Source organism: Micropterus salmoides, unplaced genomic scaffold (assembly GCF_014851395.1).
Source record: "Micropterus salmoides isolate LMB-PRFRI ecotype aquatic unplaced genomic scaffold, ASM1485139v1 Ms_hic_scaffold_6, whole genome shotgun sequence".
Lineage (NCBI taxonomy): Eukaryota > Metazoa > Chordata > Actinopteri > Centrarchiformes > Centrarchidae > Micropterus > Micropterus salmoides.
The window spans coordinates 19,375,406-19,392,390 of NW_024044348.1; the positions used below are offsets into that span (position 1 = coordinate 19,375,406).

At 38.8% G+C, this 16,985-nt stretch overlaps 2 protein-coding genes across 4 annotated transcripts in view; both read right to left on the reverse strand.

Moving 5' to 3' along the window:
- mrvi1 (murine retrovirus integration site 1 homolog) overlaps positions 1-9,971 on the reverse strand; it is a 29,535-nt gene extending 19,564 nt beyond the window's left edge. For both annotated transcript variants that reach the window (XM_038701902.1, XM_038701901.1), the window contains exons 1-3: positions 9,490-9,971; positions 8,261-8,408; positions 4,572-4,600 (exon numbers count right to left, since the gene is read on the reverse strand). In XM_038701902.1, coding sequence (XP_038557830.1) covers positions 4,572-4,600; positions 8,261-8,408; positions 9,490-9,945 — 633 coding nt within the window. In that variant the 5' untranslated portion in view covers positions 9,946-9,971. The remainder of the gene's footprint in view (positions 1-4,571; positions 4,601-8,260; positions 8,409-9,489) is intronic.
- A 59-nt stretch (positions 9,972-10,030) lies between these two features.
- LOC119890574 (inositol 1,4,5-triphosphate receptor associated 2-like) lies at positions 10,031-16,941 on the reverse strand. 2 transcript variants are annotated; one of them, XM_038701906.1, is made up of 17 exons: positions 16,828-16,941; positions 16,288-16,363; positions 16,043-16,162; positions 15,781-15,961; positions 14,401-14,456; positions 14,255-14,315; positions 14,019-14,177; positions 12,650-12,767; positions 12,500-12,550; positions 12,344-12,421; positions 12,209-12,265; positions 12,053-12,112; positions 11,655-11,710; positions 10,878-10,971; positions 10,653-10,781; positions 10,468-10,553; positions 10,031-10,200 (listed from the first exon to the last, which is right to left on the reverse strand). In XM_038701906.1, the coding sequence occupies exons 2-17, from the start codon at positions 16,304-16,306 to the stop codon at positions 10,065-10,067; spliced, it is 1,461 nt and encodes a 486-aa protein (XP_038557834.1). In that variant the 5' UTR covers positions 16,307-16,363; positions 16,828-16,941; the 3' UTR covers positions 10,031-10,064. The 2 variants fall into 2 exon arrangements, with proteins under 2 accessions (XP_038557834.1, XP_038557833.1); XM_038701905.1 differs by having other exon boundaries at positions 10,653-10,784.
- Between the last annotated feature and the right edge of the window lie 44 nt (positions 16,942-16,985).

The window sequence follows — 16,985 nt, forward strand, 5'->3', positions numbered from 1 at the left end:
ACAATTAAGAAAAGGGAAAAAGTCAAAAAGTATAATATGACCTCTTTAAGTGGAAAGCCAACAGCGAACAAGATATTGCAGCATTTAGCTATGAGGAGAAATGAAATAATGGATAAATCACTGCAGCTGAGGAAATTATACAAAAATGAAACGTATCTTTGTTCTAAGATAGAGGTAGGGAATGGTCAGGATTGCTAATTTGCAAAAGTCAGGAATGTGGACTCTGCACATATTCATGGAATTAATGACATCAGCTAGGTACAAAGCAAACATTTGTGCTATCAGAACCCATGATATAATCCATGCAATGTATGTTAGTAGAATTTTTTATTTGTCAAAGACAGTCTTCTTTATGTTCAAATCTTTCCCAAATCAAAGCCTGTGCTATGCAGCATATATAGAAAGGGGGCAACGGTTATCTTAATTATCGATTCATTAATCGTGTAGTTTCCTATAAAGTGATGTCCTCAAATGTATTGTTTTGTCTGACTAACAGTCCAAAAACCGACATATACTCATATTCACATACTCACAATCACAGAGAAGCTGGAACCAGTAAAATGTTACTTCCAAATTATCATCATCAATTCTGCAGCAGTTACCTGGCTTGCTAAACTAAAGAGAAACATGACCTAATTTAGTTAAATATTATGTGTGTGCAACTTGTTTGACCTCGCTGCTCTACCATTTTACTAACAAATGTATGCAAATGTAAATGCGGAGCAGATTTAACCCTCTGAAAGAGCACAGTGCACTCAGAGTCTGCACAAACTATTGTCAAGGGTTAATGTATTCTCTATTAATTTTGTTCAAACCAAAAATAGAAAGATTACCATATGCATGGCCAGCACAGGTGTGGCTGTGTCTTTCTTTACTGCCAGTAGCTGATGAATTAGGCGAGTGAAAGGCGCAATTAATTACTGGTTATTTCTGAGGCATGGCATGCACTTTATGCAGGACAAATCCTCTGTGAATTCAGGGCCAGAATATGCAGAGTGCTGTTCAATGTCATCACAAACAGAACGTCAAGTTCTTGGGAACATATAGGGACAGAAAGCCTGTGAGTCACTGGGGAGGAAATGGGTTGTTTAACTGTCTCCCAGTGAGCTGCAAGGATATTTCCTGACTGCAAGAATACTGTCACACGGGAGTACATTCACTGCTCTTTCTCAGACTGCAGAAGCATCCAGTACAGTAGTTTTAACACTTTAAAAAGCAGTTTTACAATTACAATTAGTTACAATTTAAGAAATATCAAATCTCTTGCTGGTGAGGAGAGCAAGAACATGTGTGTTTTGCTGAATCACTCAATTGTTACTCATTTCCTCTGCTTCTCATACCTGAAAGTATGAACTGTCTTCTCAGTCTACTGTTATTATTTATCAAATCAGAGCATAAGAGATCGGCTCTGCTGTTCTACCTCATATATAAATATGAGAGTGAGTCACCAAATATTTCTAACGTGATTATCTCATTTCCCTTGGAGTTCAGGGCAGCTTTGGTAACAACCATCCGCATTTGTTGTGACTGACTACACAAATAAATCTTAATTTATTTTTTACTATAACCATTTGTTTTATCCTTATCAATATTCTACTTTTTCCACTGCCCATTGTTTCTTAAAATATGCTAAATAAGGAGATGAATATTTAGACAAAATGAATGATAATTTTAATAGTAACAAGCCTGTTTTTCTAAAAAAAAAACTTACTAAGCAACCAAACAAACTTCCAAATGCAGTTTAAATGAAGACCTATGAACCAGACCATAAGTCCTGTCAGAGGCAGAAGAAATAATTGCATCTTGAAAATGACTCAGCCCAAAACAAAGATGCCAACCTGCCCTGCAGGAGGCTCAACGGTGCAGACTGTTTCCCCGGCAGACCATGAGACTGAGATAAATATTGCAGCGTAATTTAATCACTCAGATTATTTCCTGTGGCGGGGAACAGGACAGAACATACGAGCCTGAACACAAACAGTCTCTGCACTTCCTCAAGGACACAAAAAACATTGCTCTTACAGTACACACTCGATCATCTTCTAAAAGAAAACTTATTTGTGCATTAGTACCACCAGAGTTATTAGAATTAATTTGCAGCCAGGCCTCGGTGTCTCTTTCCTCAGGGGAGATGAGGGACCGGCGCCCTCCTCCCCTCCTCTGTTACATAAGCCCGCTCCCTCTTGCCAGACTTGTTTAAAATTGGTTGTGTGAAGCGTAGAGGACAGGGCCAGCAGAGGAAGTGGTTGCTACAGAGCCACAATCTGAGATAACAGGGAAGTGTGATAAAGAAAAAGAAATGGCTGGACAGAGAGATGTACAGCCAGGTGAGGGAGTAGTTAAATCCACTGACTTAATCACACACCAAGAAAGAGGAAAGCCGACACATAGTATCACTTACAGACAAACACTAGATTACGTAAACTCACCCCGGCAGTTACAAATCACGCCGGCAACTGTCAAAAAGTCCAAAAACACACCCTCTTGCACAAGTTTGACACAGCCGCAGAGACGCTAGCAGATAGGGCTAAACCTGCATCCCCCGTAGCTGCATGTGTCTACCTAAAACCATCACCTACTAAGATCCCAGAGCTCCACGCAGACGAACATATGAACCTGTCCGCAGAGAGCATGCACATTACCTGAGTACACCACTAGCACCGTAGAGAAACACACACACTCCCTGATGATCTCTCCAACTCAGACCGACTTCAGCTACTTCCCAGTCCAACTGTCACTCTTAGCCTTTTCCTCAGAAAACTCCTCTATCCTCGGGGCTTCTCCTTCCTTCTCCCGTCCCCTCTGTTCCCTGTCTTTTTTCAGCAGCAGCCTCTCTTTCACTCCTGGGAGCTTTGACCATTTAAGGAGAAGGGCTCTGTATGCCTGTTTGGGCTGCTGTGGAGTGTGTGATTGTGTGTGTGTGTGTGTATATGTGTCTGTTCGTTCTTTGGGGCTGCTGCTCCACTGATCATCCCTCAACTTAAACCTGAAGAAAGTTAGAAAAGTAGGCTATGTTATGTTTTTTTCTGCAGGGTTTGTTTCTTTAATCTTACTGTGGGAGCAGTAGGAGAATACTTGCGTGTTGTTGTATGCAAGGGCATGTTTGTGAGAGATTGACAGATAAATAGATTGCGTGCGTCCGATCAGTGTTTATTCTGCAGCCTGGGAGGAATCCACGCATCCACTTCCGAGCTCTTGAAGCTCATTGCAGTTTGGTAAACTGCACTGTCAAACCCTTGCACCCTTTTTGCTGCTTTTTTAGTTGTAAGATATTTGGGTTTTAAGTGCTGCGATCATCCTCAGTCTTGGGGTTGGGGGGGGAGGACACAGCAGTCACATTGTTCACAGCGAATTACAGCATCAGTTTGAATTAAAGTGAGCTGATAACCTTAAGTGCCACAGTGTGAAGGATATTATTTATCAAAGGAGCAACTTGTGCTAAAAAGTCAGATGTTCTTCTCATTCAATTAAATAAATAAAATAGCATTATTAGACTATACTGATCAATGTGTGTAATGTAAGTGACATTTTACAGTTGCCCCCGCGACCCGACCCCGGATAAGCGGATGAAGATGGATGGATTTTACAGCTGCAGCTGATTGAGGTGGAGGTAGCTTAAAATGCGGTACAGTTTAGTAGTTTTGTCCATTGGTTCCCAAACTGGGGGTCCAAAGGGTCACAAAATAAATCTGAGAGGTTGTGAGAGGATTAATGGGACAGGAAAGCAGAAAAAATGTTCTATTAGACAAATCTGCACTTTATTGTTAAGCATTTGATCATTTTACCTCTTGCGCCTCCAACTGTAAACCATCTGGGAAGTTTCGAAAGGGAAATTTGTCTTTGGTGCTGCTGCTAACTGCTAACAATTTATGTGAAAGGGGCCCCAAGCTTTTTATGCATGGAGCAAGTCAAGCCAAAAAGGTTGGGAACCACTGGTTAAATTTAGTATTTTTATGTATTTTATAAGCTTATTGTGTGCTTTTTATGTAAAATCTTTATCTGAAAAGGGCAACACCACTTTACATCCCCTTAACTCACCTTAATGTAGTTTATTATAATAGATGTGAATTACAATATAAAACATGTAATAATATAATGTGTTTATAAGAAAAGTTATAATTGTTAATGTACATTAATAAACACTTGTCCTTAAACCTGCTCATTATAGTGCGTTATAAACCATTTATTAATGTTTATGTTTGTACACTGCTTTTACATGCTTAATGGGGGACTCAAAGTTAAGTGAAAATTAACTAGTAACTGTCAGATTATTATTATAACAGATTAAAGTACAATATTTCTAAGTATTAAGTAGTATAAAATAATCAAAAAGTATTTTAAAACTGTACTGTACTTGAGTTAATGTACAGTAGTTATTATCCACCTCTGCCCAAACCTTTTAACATTGGTGGCAATCAGTATGGTGTCCTCTTAAAAAAATAACATTTCCAACAAGCCAGCTCAGAAAACATTAAAGACACACAAATACACGACACATTAGGCATGCAGTTATGCCTCTGCATACAGAAAATTATTCTATTTTACTGAAGTAGAGCAGGAGAGAGTCTTACCGTGCTGCAGCTGCCTCTTCCAGTGCCACCTGTTGGAGCCAGAGCACAGACACACAGCGAAAACTGTTGATTTGCATTCAACAGGAAAGCATATGTGATGCAAATGTGAAGAAGAAAAAAAAGAAAAGAAAAGAGTTAGTCAGAGTGTATGTGTATGTGTGTGTGAGAAACAGAAACAGAAAACACTGAAGGTATAAATTGAGTTTTCTGTCCTGTGAGGCTGATGCTGGCAACGTGATATTAATCTCATCGGCAGAACTAACTCTGAAACCCCCCTCCACCATCCCCCCATAACTAAGGGCAACAATAACCTGGCAACCATTTGGAGTACATGAGGTGCTTGATCCGCTATTTGAAAGCTCTTGGCCCCAAAAAAAGCTATTGTGTCGTCTGCTTTGGTTGCTCTCGGGAAAGGTTTGGTAATATTGTGATACCAAGCAAAGGGCTAAACACCACCAACTCACAGACCATTATGTAGAGCACCATTAGAGCTGAACAGCAACATGGCACTTTAAAGGTAATTAAAGAGAGAATAACTACAAATGAACTAGTATTATTCATATATGAGAGGATACAGAAAACAACACTTAACTGCCTAATGTTGTTTATTTGATGGCGCCACTTGGGAAGCACAAATCAGACTGCAAAAAGATTTACAGCATTTCACAGCCAGATTTCCCTTCATAAATAATTACATAAACCATCGAGAAACGAGGCGAAAAGCTACCTATGAGGAGATGAAGGTGATGAAGATGTATAGTGGATGCTTGGAATGTGTTGGCAGCTGTGTTAACTTTCACACGTTTGTCCTAATTTAACCTCATTTTCACTTCAGACACTGTCAGATACTTTTGTTTTTCTCTCCAGATCACAGGTTTTTTTTCTCCTGGAAGTGTTCAAACTGACCTCACACATCACGTTACATTCCAGCCAGAGTGATTTTGGTATTTCCACCCAATTCTCTCATTGATATATTCTCCATCAAAGAGCACACTGTATACAGCCACCACACACGGGCGCACGCACGGACACACGCACACGCGTACACACACACACACACACACACACGCACACACACAACATCAGAGACCACCACTTTTATAAATTATTTACAGTCAGTCTCCAGTGGATCTTTATTTATTCTACCTGTCTTTTTAAAACAGCAACATTAAACCAAAAACTGTTTTTTCCCCTTTGTGATGTAGCATTGATATAGCTAAAGTTAATGTAATTTCACATACTTGTTTTATTAGTATACAGTAGATAAAAGAGAAATATAAAATAGTTTTAAATGCCTTAATGGAGGCAGAGTACTTTGCAGAGTACTTTAGATGGCATCAGAAATACAAAAGCAGCAGCATGGGGACCGCAGCACTAACATAAATTTAAAAGCTCAACATTTATAATTGTTAGCGATGCCATTTGCTTCATGGATAAGGTTTATGTTGTGGTATGGTTCACCCTTTTAGTGCAGACTGAAATTTCCCCAACAATTATTGGATGGTTTGTCATTGAATTCTGTACAGGTATTCATGGCTCCCAGAGGATGACTCCTACTGCCTTTGGTGCTCACCTGGCTTTTCCTCTTGTGCCACCGTGAGGTTGACGTGTGGTTTTTATTGAAACATTGGCTACTTAGATGGTAAATGTGCATGTTAGAGATGTCCTTGTGAGCATGTTAGCACGTTGAGAATCTGGTCTAAAAGTACAACTGAAATGGTGTAACTAAAACAGGTGTAATAATGTTATTCTTTATTGATATACAGGTTAATAGTGCTGAGTACTAAATGTTCTCACAGTCCTGTTGTATGTAGCCTACCAGACAACCGCTAGCATGGTGTGTACATGTCACGTGTGTGGACATCTGGCTACATTTTTGTAGTCCTTTGTGATATTTTATTTTGTCTGTTGTTGTAAAGTTATGATTATAATGTGTAACTGATGTATCTGTTCATAATTATATATTATAATTATAATTATAGTGTTTTTAATAATAGCTTTTATGAGGTTTCTTTCCATTCAAGCTGTATCCTAAATCATACCAGTCCTGATGTTGTTTTGTCTGCTTCTTTACTTACTTGTGTTTTCCTTTTAATGTTTAACATCTGGAACATTTTACACCACACTAATGTTAATTAATATGCGGAGCTGCTGATAAATACATAAAAAAGGCAAGTACGATATTCTTAAGGCAATGTTTACATCTACCACTCCAAATAAGATGAAACCTTCCTCACATTAACAATGAGTCGATTGTATTAAACAGCAGCCACATCTTGAGGTACAGTAACATCAAACTAGTGCACATATTAACTTTTATAACAGCAACGTCCAACAAAAATGTTTATTGTACATCCTGCTGTAGCTTTTTGCAACTTCATTTGGTAAGCAAATGCAGGCCAGCATGGTATTGGACAATATAAACTTTAGACAGAAGGCTATAAAAGAAACAAACAAGTGGACATGGAGACGACTACTGTCTGTTCATTCAGAATATAACTCCCACTCTGAGGCCACCCACTGCTTCTCAGCAACCTCAACATGCTCCAAACTCTCTTCTACATCACAAATAAACAATTAAATATAAGACTTTGCTCTCTGAGCCATCATGGGACTCTTTCTTGGAGATGGAGATTATGGAAATATTTGCCATGACCTTTCCTGAAGGTTTGGAAGATTATGTATTATCTTATCTTAGCATAAAGACTGGAGTCTATATATGAAGGTAACAAAACCCACCTACCAGCACCTTGAAGGGTCTCATTTATATAAAAACTTAAGTGCAAAAACAAAAAGGTTGTGATTTTACAGGGGTTATGTGATACTTTTTTGGGATGTTTTTTTATCTGGATTACTATAGGATATAACATGTTAGTTAGTGAGCTTTAGAGGTGCTGATAGGCAGGTTTTTTTAAACTTTAGACATAGCCAGACTAGCTGTTTCCACATGTTTCCATCATGTATGCTAAGCTAAGCTAGCCATCTGTCAGATGTAGCTTCACACTGTACAGGCATGAGAGTGGTATCAATATTCAACTCACTCTCATCAAGAAATGAAAAAAAGTGTTTTTTTTTTAAATGTTATAATAAATGGGATGCAAGATTTTCCAGTTCTTTTGAAGAAAGTGAATTATTTTATTCACATGTGAATTGTTCTGCTTGTATTAAATTGCTACTGTAATGCAACTAAAAGCCTGCAGTGTGTACTTTGTGAGCTACAGATCTTAGATTTCTCATGGCCTTTATATAAACTTCCTCAAAGCACTTCAGAACAATTCAGATGTAACCGTTAAATGGCATAACGTACAGCCACAGAGAACTATATAATATATATAATTAAAACTCTCTGACAAAGTATAAATGTGTTGTCAATTATGGGATGCAATGTAGCTAAAAATACTTGACCTTTGCTGTGTTTGCATAAAAAATCATTTTGACTGCCTGCTGACTGCCCCCATTTTCCCCATGGCCCCCTTTGATAGATAACAGACACTCCCTCATGCTCATTCTCTCTTCCTCCTCACTGTACCAGCTGTTGTGTGCAATGTAAATATCTGCTGTGCCTATTTTCAGACATCCTCAGGGATTACCATTAGAGGAGGAAGTTGCTTTAATTCATCTGTGTCTCACAGTGTACCTCATGACCACGATAACACTGAGGCTATATTTTTGTAATGCAGCCATCATACCATTCATGGGTAGCTGCGGAGGCTCATTGACTTTTGGGATTACAGGAGATGGAGAAGGACTGTCTCTGTCTTCACGCTCCACACTGGACTCTGCTGTAAAACCTGCAGCTTCTGTTCCAGGATCAGCTCGCAGACCGGGACCTGGATACTTACATACGAGATGTTAAGAGAGATATTAAAATCACTATCATTGCATCAATACTAATGCAAATACTCTTACTATAACTATACATTTAAGGTCCTAAGTCTTATTTGCTTCTGATTGAGAGTCTAGTGACTACATGTGAACATGAAAAACCCTGCCAAAGTTATAAAACTTAATACCGCTGAATAATAACATAAGATGATAAGATGATTACCAAAGTAGGAAATAAGAAAATCTAAATTCTATTTATTGTTTTGGACAATTGTCAAATCTTTGCTTTTTTCTTATATAAATACTGCAAAGTTTTACCTCTACAAATGAAAGAGAAAGAAGAAAACATTACCCTTTGAACTGCGCACAACTCAGAAGTACCCTGCCTGCACCCTGTGATGAGGAGTTTGTAAGTAGACATTACCTTACACAAGGTGTCACTGGCAAAAATGTTTGGGTTCCCCTACCACACAAATTTACAGCTAATATGGTTTATTAAAGGATTTTATGCAAATGTTTTAAATGTTTTTTTTTACGTTTCATAAAGGCAATATTAAAGACATATTGCATAATGTCAAAAAGATTTGTTTGTAAAATGTGAAGTGTGTACGTACTCATTTTTGTCAAGTTCTGCTGCTCAGAGACAAGTACTGTCTCAGGAGTGCAACTCATAAGCCCAACTCGAAACCTTTAAAACCGTCATGATTTACTCTGGCAGCTGTTGTTCCCACAGGAGTGTTATGAGCGCTACATGACAAAATGATTGCCTGACTATAAAAACATCTCCATGCAGCAGTTTGAGATGAAATCTGGATTATATTATAAGCTAAAATCTTCCCTGATGGCTCCCTGGTGTTCATGTTTTAAAATATTCACTGGGCTATTATGCACACCCATGGTAATATAAATTTGATTTTAAATTATATGTTTTTCTAATTTCTGATGCTTTAAAAAAAAAAAAAATGTCCAGGTGTACATTTTCAGAAGGGCTACTTGCAGCAATAAACCAGTGTAACCTTTTGAAATCAAAATCATTAAAAAAAATACATATTACTTTGACTGTTACTCTGATGTAAAGCAAACACACACAAACCTGAGTTGGAGCTTGCTCTGTGATCTTGACCTCTAGAACATTCAGCTGCTTGTCAGTGTTGGCTGCTCTGCCTAGGGCCTCCTCCACCCTCCGAGTGATGCTCTCCATCCTCACTCTCACCTGGCTCACCCTCTGCTCGCTCTCTCTCACCAGCTCGGCGGTCTCCAGGGCACCACAGACCATCGTCTCCATCCGTCTGAGAGTCGCCAGAAGGCCGTCTGCAGTCGCCTGAAGCTGGGTTTGCTCCTGCTCTGAGGCTGCTCCGCTGGTGATCTCCGTGGCCACTGCTGCATCCCTCTGATCCTTCACAACCTTCCCCACAGCTCTGTCTGGTTCTTCCCTCTCAGTGTTGGTTTCCTTGTCAATATGAAGAACTCCACTGCTGTTTTTTTGCTCAGTGACAACCTCCTGTGCAGATCTCAGAGAGGCTTGCAGGTGGCAGATCTGCACCCTCATATCAGTGATGGTCTGCTCTGCTCGCCGGAGCTTTGCTTGTGTCTCAGAGAGGTCCTGGCCTGATTGGGTTTCTTTTGTCCGAGCTTCAGCCCCCTCTACACTGCGGGCTTTCCACCAGTTCACCACAGCCACCTTCTTGGCCTCCAGGATTCGAGTCTGGCTTTGCTTTTGCTCCTTCTCCCAGGCTCTCCGCTGCTCTCCAACTTCTCCTCTTTCTCCTCCCAAACACACTTGTGCAGCTCCAGCTCCTGCAGCCTGAAACCACCACTACAGCTTTATAAACATCTCCTTTGCACTCTGTTACGTCTGTAGCTATCAAAGGGTACTAAAACTGCACTTATCCCTCATAGAGAGTAACACACAGAAGTGACTCCTATGGGTTGTGTCATGAAGATGCCCATAAATACACCTCCATACACCACATTTATTAGCTGGAGGAAGCTTTGCAGAACACAGACTAACATCAACCAAGTCTACTATCTGTTACCATAAGAGGAGAAAGGGAGGTAAAAACTCACATACACATTAACAAGCTGCTGCTTGATGCTTGCCTGTTGCAGTTGGCGGTGAGGAAAAGGCCTCTCCTGTGTTTCTACAGGAGCAGAGTCCTTTGTATGAGAGAAGGAACAAGAATGATAAAACAGCTTTATAGATGTTACTGCATGTAATAATTATCATCCCCTGTTGACTGTCTACTCTGTGCTCACCCTCTCAGGATACTTATTGTGCAGAAGATGAGCTATTTCTGCAGACTTGATCCTGTGGATGATGCTCTGAATATCATCACTGTGCGTGTGCAGGGATGGCAGGTTAATGTCGCCCAGAGCTCTGTGATGCTGCTGCAGATAAGGAAGGCAGAGCAATGACGGGCAAAACGAAACAGAAAATCAGCCCCATGAAAAGATAGGCGGTGGAGGGCGAGCATTTCCCACCTGCTGCATATTCTGCATCTCGCTCTGCAGAGAGCGGTGGTTTGGAAGATCTCGACCGTAGAGACTCTGAGGACCGACACAGTGTCGGTCATACCTGTTGGAAACAGACAGAAGAAATGGAGCTTCAACACTTAAACTAATTTGTGCAAGTCATACACAACTTTGTGTTGAATGTCAACCTGCTCATTGGCTTGCAATTCTTTGTCTTCCTTGGAAATAGCCCAAAAAGCTTCTTTCAAATATTTAACTTTTATACAAAACCATGATAGCTCTGTTAAAGGGGTACTCCGCAAGTACTACCCTGATGATGCTTGGCCTTAAGACCTTCAACTGGAGGTTAAGGGTTTGAAACTATTAGGTATTTAGGAGGCAGAGAGGGTCTAAATGAAAGATGGTATTGGGTTGCATTGTGGGAAATGTAGGATACAGACAGAAGTCAGGATATCTCTGCCTCTGCAGCTTTGATTTGGATTGTTCTTCTTTTTATTGCAATACTTAATCACTGGAGTGAGACTGCTCCTTACTGCTCCACTTTATGCTCTTTAAAAAATAAGAAAGACCAATGAATAAAGTACAAATATCTTTGAGATTATGCCAAAGAAATGTACACGGAAAACATTCAGATACAGAAATATATATTTAAACATTTTAATTTACAGATGCTTTTATCCAAAGCAACATATAAACAAGGTACAATCCAAACCACGATAGATCAAGGAGAAGCCTTTCAAGACTAGGTGCAGCAATTCTCAGTTCAACGTCATTTATTAAAATTACCTCAAAAGAACTTGGTGTGAATGTTCCTGTAACCTTGTCAGCTCTGACTGCAGACCCTGCAACACCAGAACAGACTTAATGTTTTGAATAAAAGCCCAAATACATTTTCAAAACCATTTAATAAAACATAAAACACGCATGTAACATACAACATAGTAGAAATTGGCAGTTTTCTCATTAACATTTTCTGAAATCAATCAATGATAAGTTTGCTGATTGTTACTAATACTTGATGTTATTGCATGTGAAAATGGTTTCTTTTCCTGATTTAACATAATGTAATGTTCCTACACTAATCTACTCTATATGTCAAATAAGATGTACTTAATTACATCTTACCAAAACTTCTTTCATATTCAAACTGTTGTCTCAGCTTTGTGACAAAGTGTCAAACATACCTCGATCATGTTGTGATTCTCCACATGAGAGTTCTTCATCTTGTCCATAAGAATGTCTTTCTGCACAGGAACACTTGACAATAAAGTTAAGAGTTCAAATAAAAAAGTAAAAAACGAAAACGTTTTTTTCTGATGAAAATACCCAGATAGACCAACCTTTGTGATTTCTCTGTCTCTCAGCGTCAACATAACCAGGGTTTCCTCAAGTTCGGCCTGTGAACATGTAATGTTCAACTCTCAGTTTAAACTCAAAACACAGAGACAAACACATGCATGTTTTACTGTTCCTACCCTCAACTCAGCATTGACCTTCCTCAGTTTGTTGATGCTATCTTCAGAACATGTCTTTTCAAAGGTGAGTTTTTCATTCTGTGGGGACACAAAGAAAATGTTATTACAAGAAAGGAAAGAGCTCACATTTACACCCACCTTTAAGCTCTACATTACCTTGTCTTCAAGCCTCCCGATGTGAACCTTCAGGCATTCAACCTCATTGCTCTGAAGACGTAAAGAGATTTACATGTAAATAGTTGCAATAAAAAATAACTCAAATTTAGAAGGGTAGCTTCACTGGGAGACCGTTACGTGTGTGATTACCAGCTTGGTGCAGCCAGTCTGGGTACGGTTGGCTCTCTCCTGGGCCTCTTTAAAAGACCGACGGGTCTCCTCCAGTTCTTCTGTCAAGGATCTGGCTCTCACTGCTGACTGCTGAGCACTACGTAAGCAAAAAACAGCTGATTGTTTTTATTCAGCAGAGGATCCAAAATGAGAGGAACAGATATTTTCTTCTGGTTTTACCCAAATATAAACTAATAGAAGAGTGAGGATTGCCTGAGGTGCTGTAATGCAGTTTTCTATAGAAAAGAAAGCCTTTGTACTCATAGTGTGACTGATATTTAAGTAGTAAAAACTCCAGCTGTATCTACACAATACACATTTCTGTGACATTAGCGTTTATTATATATGCTTCATTGCACTGTGTACATGTATGCATGTATATGTACCTGTATATCACATCCACCTCCGACATGTACATACTCCTGCATCCTTTGCACTCTGCTCACTGCACTATTTGTCAATATGTCTATATGTTGTTCATAGTGTTTATATTTGTGTTGTCTAGACTGAAGTGTGTCTGATTTTGTTTTATTTTTATTAGCGTGATTTTTTATTTTTGTATGAGTAAGGACATCGTGAGCAATGTGCAATCCTGAGTCAAATTCCTCGTATGTGTACACATACCTGGCAATAAAAGCTGATTCTGATTAGTTCTGGTATAAGTTGTTCATTAAATTTGTAGTAGAACATGCTGATTTGATCGATTTCACAATTATTCTGCTGGTAGCTTGATGTGGCAGCTGCAGCTGGTGAAGTTTTATGGTTCTAAATTTGTGTGGGAAATCTGGGTGGGACAAAACTGTTGAACATGGGAATGTTTCGTGTTGTAGTGGTGTTTTATCACCATTCAAAATGGCAACTGTTTGATTGAAAATTAAGCAAACTGGTCTTGTGCTTTCCTCGGGTAAAAAACAACAACACGTATTTCTTAGTTTGCTCATTCTTAAACATGGTTTTCAGAGTCAATCTCTATTTGCATTGGTTACTTTTGAACATGGCTTTTCACTTTTTTAATTCAAGCATCTGATAATGTTCTTGTTAACTGCGGCAACTTGCAGCTAAAAGATGTGTGTGAGTTGACATGATAGAGATGTGTCACTTGCAAGTGATCTGATTTGAATTCAATTGTATTTCTGTCCTGATCTGGACGGAAGTCCGCCTATTGTGTATGTGGAGTGAGATGATTGCTGTTCTCCCTGCTGCTTTTTGATCACTGAATGTGTATTATTGTGTTACAGAATATATTTTGTGTTACATTTTGCATTGGAAGTGTACACTGAAGTGATTAGGAAATAAATTCTGAGACAATGAAGTGCTCTTGTGAAGACTATAGTAGTTAAACCTTCACCTGGCCAGCTTTGCTTGCAGCTCAGTGATCTCCAGAGTGAGCTGCAGGTTTATGTCTTCACACTGAGCCACAGTCCTTAACAAGCTGCTGTTCTGCTCGCTCAGCTTGTGGTGAGCGTGCTTCAGTTCGGCCACTGCGGCTAACATGTCTTTTCCATCACTGAAGCCAAACAAACAGTTGATTATACAGTGATTATACGAGGTAAAAACATGCAGTGATTAAAGGAGAGAACTTACCAGGAACACTGGTGGCTTTCTGAGGAAGCAGCTTTGCTTTGAAAAGATGAGAAACCCAGCCCTGAGAGGAAATCGGGTTTAGTAAATTGCCATCTGATGTGATTAAGACATTTCTCAGAAGTTTGGGCAAAACAGTGACAGCCTACCCTTTACAGGCACAGAAGAGTCTGACCAAGATACATGACTGCCATCCACATCGGTGCTGAAACAACAGAGGAGTCCTTAGTTGCCACAGCTTATAGAAAATGCTGCTTAATAAAATACTTAATCAACAATACACTAGTTACATTTAATATAAACAGAGTTTCTTGCAGGTCATCTTCCCTTTTTTCATTTCTATGAATAATCTACATTGACACTCTTGCTGCTGTCTGAAGAGCAGTAGTAGAACAAGTATTATGATAATTTAGTTAATTAAAAGCTGAAATACCACAGTATAAAAATTTGCACCTTTTAGTGTGTTATATTTATGGTTTGACAATTTTTAATGATACATTTACATGTAAGCAACACTTAACTAACTATTTAGCTAATTTTATCAATTTAAAATACTGTTGGGCAGTTTAATCTACAACAACCCATCATATTTTTATGATCGTTATTGTTCACATGAAAAATCTTATCTGAAAATTAACTCGAAACTAAAGCACCCAAATAACTATGGTGGAGTATTGAAGTAGTGAATTGTAATGTAACCTTCTGAAATGTAGTGAATTACAAGTATAAAGTATCATAAAATAGAAATACTGAAGTAAAGCACAAGTATATCAGAATTTACATTCCACCACTGCTGAAGAGGAGTACTTAACTTCTCAAGTTTTACACCCGCTGAGTTATTAATAAACATTCAATCACTTCACTTAATCGCTTCAGTTTCTTTGAGTGATTACTTTTCTTTTAAAATGTGTTAAGTATTTAACATTTTAAATTGCTTTGCAGCAAAGGCAGCTACAGGGGGGAAGTTTGGGAGTAAATAGTGAGACTGAAGTCGAAGGTTTAGTTAGGAGAAAGTCACTGTCAACTGTGCTTTCCAATAAATTGGAGAACATTTCTCTTTCCCTGTAATTTTACCACTGAAAAGCACTTTGTAACTTTGTAGAGAAAAGGCTACTCAAATACAGTTTTTATAATATCATTCTTTATGAATCAGTCAACACTGATTTAAGCGAAAAGTGACATGTATATAAAATATAGACACGATGGTTGAAAATAAAACTTGCACATTGGTATCCAGCTGGAAAGTCATATTTACAAATTACCATGTTTTCTTTGTCCCCGATACAGATAAAAAATGTCTCTTTAAGTGATTTTTTGTTGGATTGCATTTTCAAAATATTACATCATTTTATATGATTGTATAAAAACTGCACTGCAGATGCTGCTGGATTTGCAGATATTTGAGCAGGAATACATTTAGACAACGTCACTTTACATAAAGGTGGATATTAAATCATTAAAGGTCCTGAATATGATGCTTAACCCTGCATGACATCCATCTGTATACCTCCTATACACTTTTGTCTCACCTGTCCTGGCTGCACTGTGCGATCCACTCCCTCATGGTGGAGTGGAACGTCTCTCTGCTCACATGTGGGTCCTGATGATCAGGGTCAAACTGCCGTTGCAGGGCAGCCAGTCTGTCCTGCTCCGGACTCTGAGCTGTTATGGTCTGCAGGTACTGTACGATGGTGGAGGCCAACACCTCTCCTGAGGACAAGAGAGACGCAATGATTCACGGTTCATATGATTATAATCTGTTTTGTTTAAAATCCACACAAGCCTGTGTACCTGTGTTGGAGGTATTACATGCATTATACATGATGTCAAGGAGTTCATGTTCAGAGAATCCACTTGTGTCTTTGTTGTCCTCGAGCACTTCCCTCATGTCACAGCCGGGTGACTCCCACACTAAACATGTAGAGATGGGCAACTGTTAGTGTACATACACGCACATTTTATATAATGTATAGCAAGTTAATATACTGTATGTATATTTGTTTCATACTCTGATAAAAGAACAAAACAACTCTTACCATCATTGCCGTCAGACATTGTGCTTGTTTCTCCTAAATCCCACTGTGCTGATGGACTGTCATGTTCCTACATATCCTGATATTTTAAGAAACATTAAATACACTTTTACCTCCATGTACTATGTCTAGAGGACAAAACTCACAGTTGAAATACAGATAAACACATATTAAAAGCAATGAATCTCAAGTGTGAAGTGAAACATCTATGATTTTAATAACACCTCTCCAGATCTGACTACTTCTAATGCTTACATGTATGCAGTGGGATGTAATGAGAGGGCTACATATCACATACTATCTTATTGTCATCCTACAGAAGTAGAGGCAATAATGCGTCAAAAGAAGAAAAACATGTTTTCAAGGAGGAGTACAAAATAGTTCAACCAAATCTCCACTACTAAAAATTAATTCTATACATGTTAAATCTACAGTGTTCCATTAAATATTGTGCACAGTGAGATTATACAGTAGTTTAGTTAGTTACTAAGCCAACAAATGCTATTTTAAAAAGAGAGACAAGTCATAAAAATAAGTCCTTACTTCTCAGTCCGGGCCAGTTCCCCTGAAAAAATTAAATAAAACAAGATTGTCAAATGTTATATGAGGAGCGTGATTTTCAACAAATTTTCTTCCTCTGATTCACTGTGATGGTAGCACAAGAAGTCTTCAAGATGCCCTTATGCTTGTTTTCACCGCTC

What these genes read in the sequence shown, in the direction of transcription:
- LOC119890574 (XM_038701905.1), bottom strand. An exon ending in CTCTTCTGTGCCTGTAAAGG is followed by an intron (nt 14,316 to 14,400) that starts GTAGGCTGTCAC and finishes ATTTCCTCTCAG; the next exon opens with GGCTGGGTTTCTCATCTTTT. An exon ending in CTGCAAGCAAAGCTGGCCAG is followed by an intron (nt 12,768 to 14,018) that starts GTGAAGGTTTAA and finishes TTGCTTACGTAG; the next exon opens with TGCTCAGCAGTCAGCAGTGA.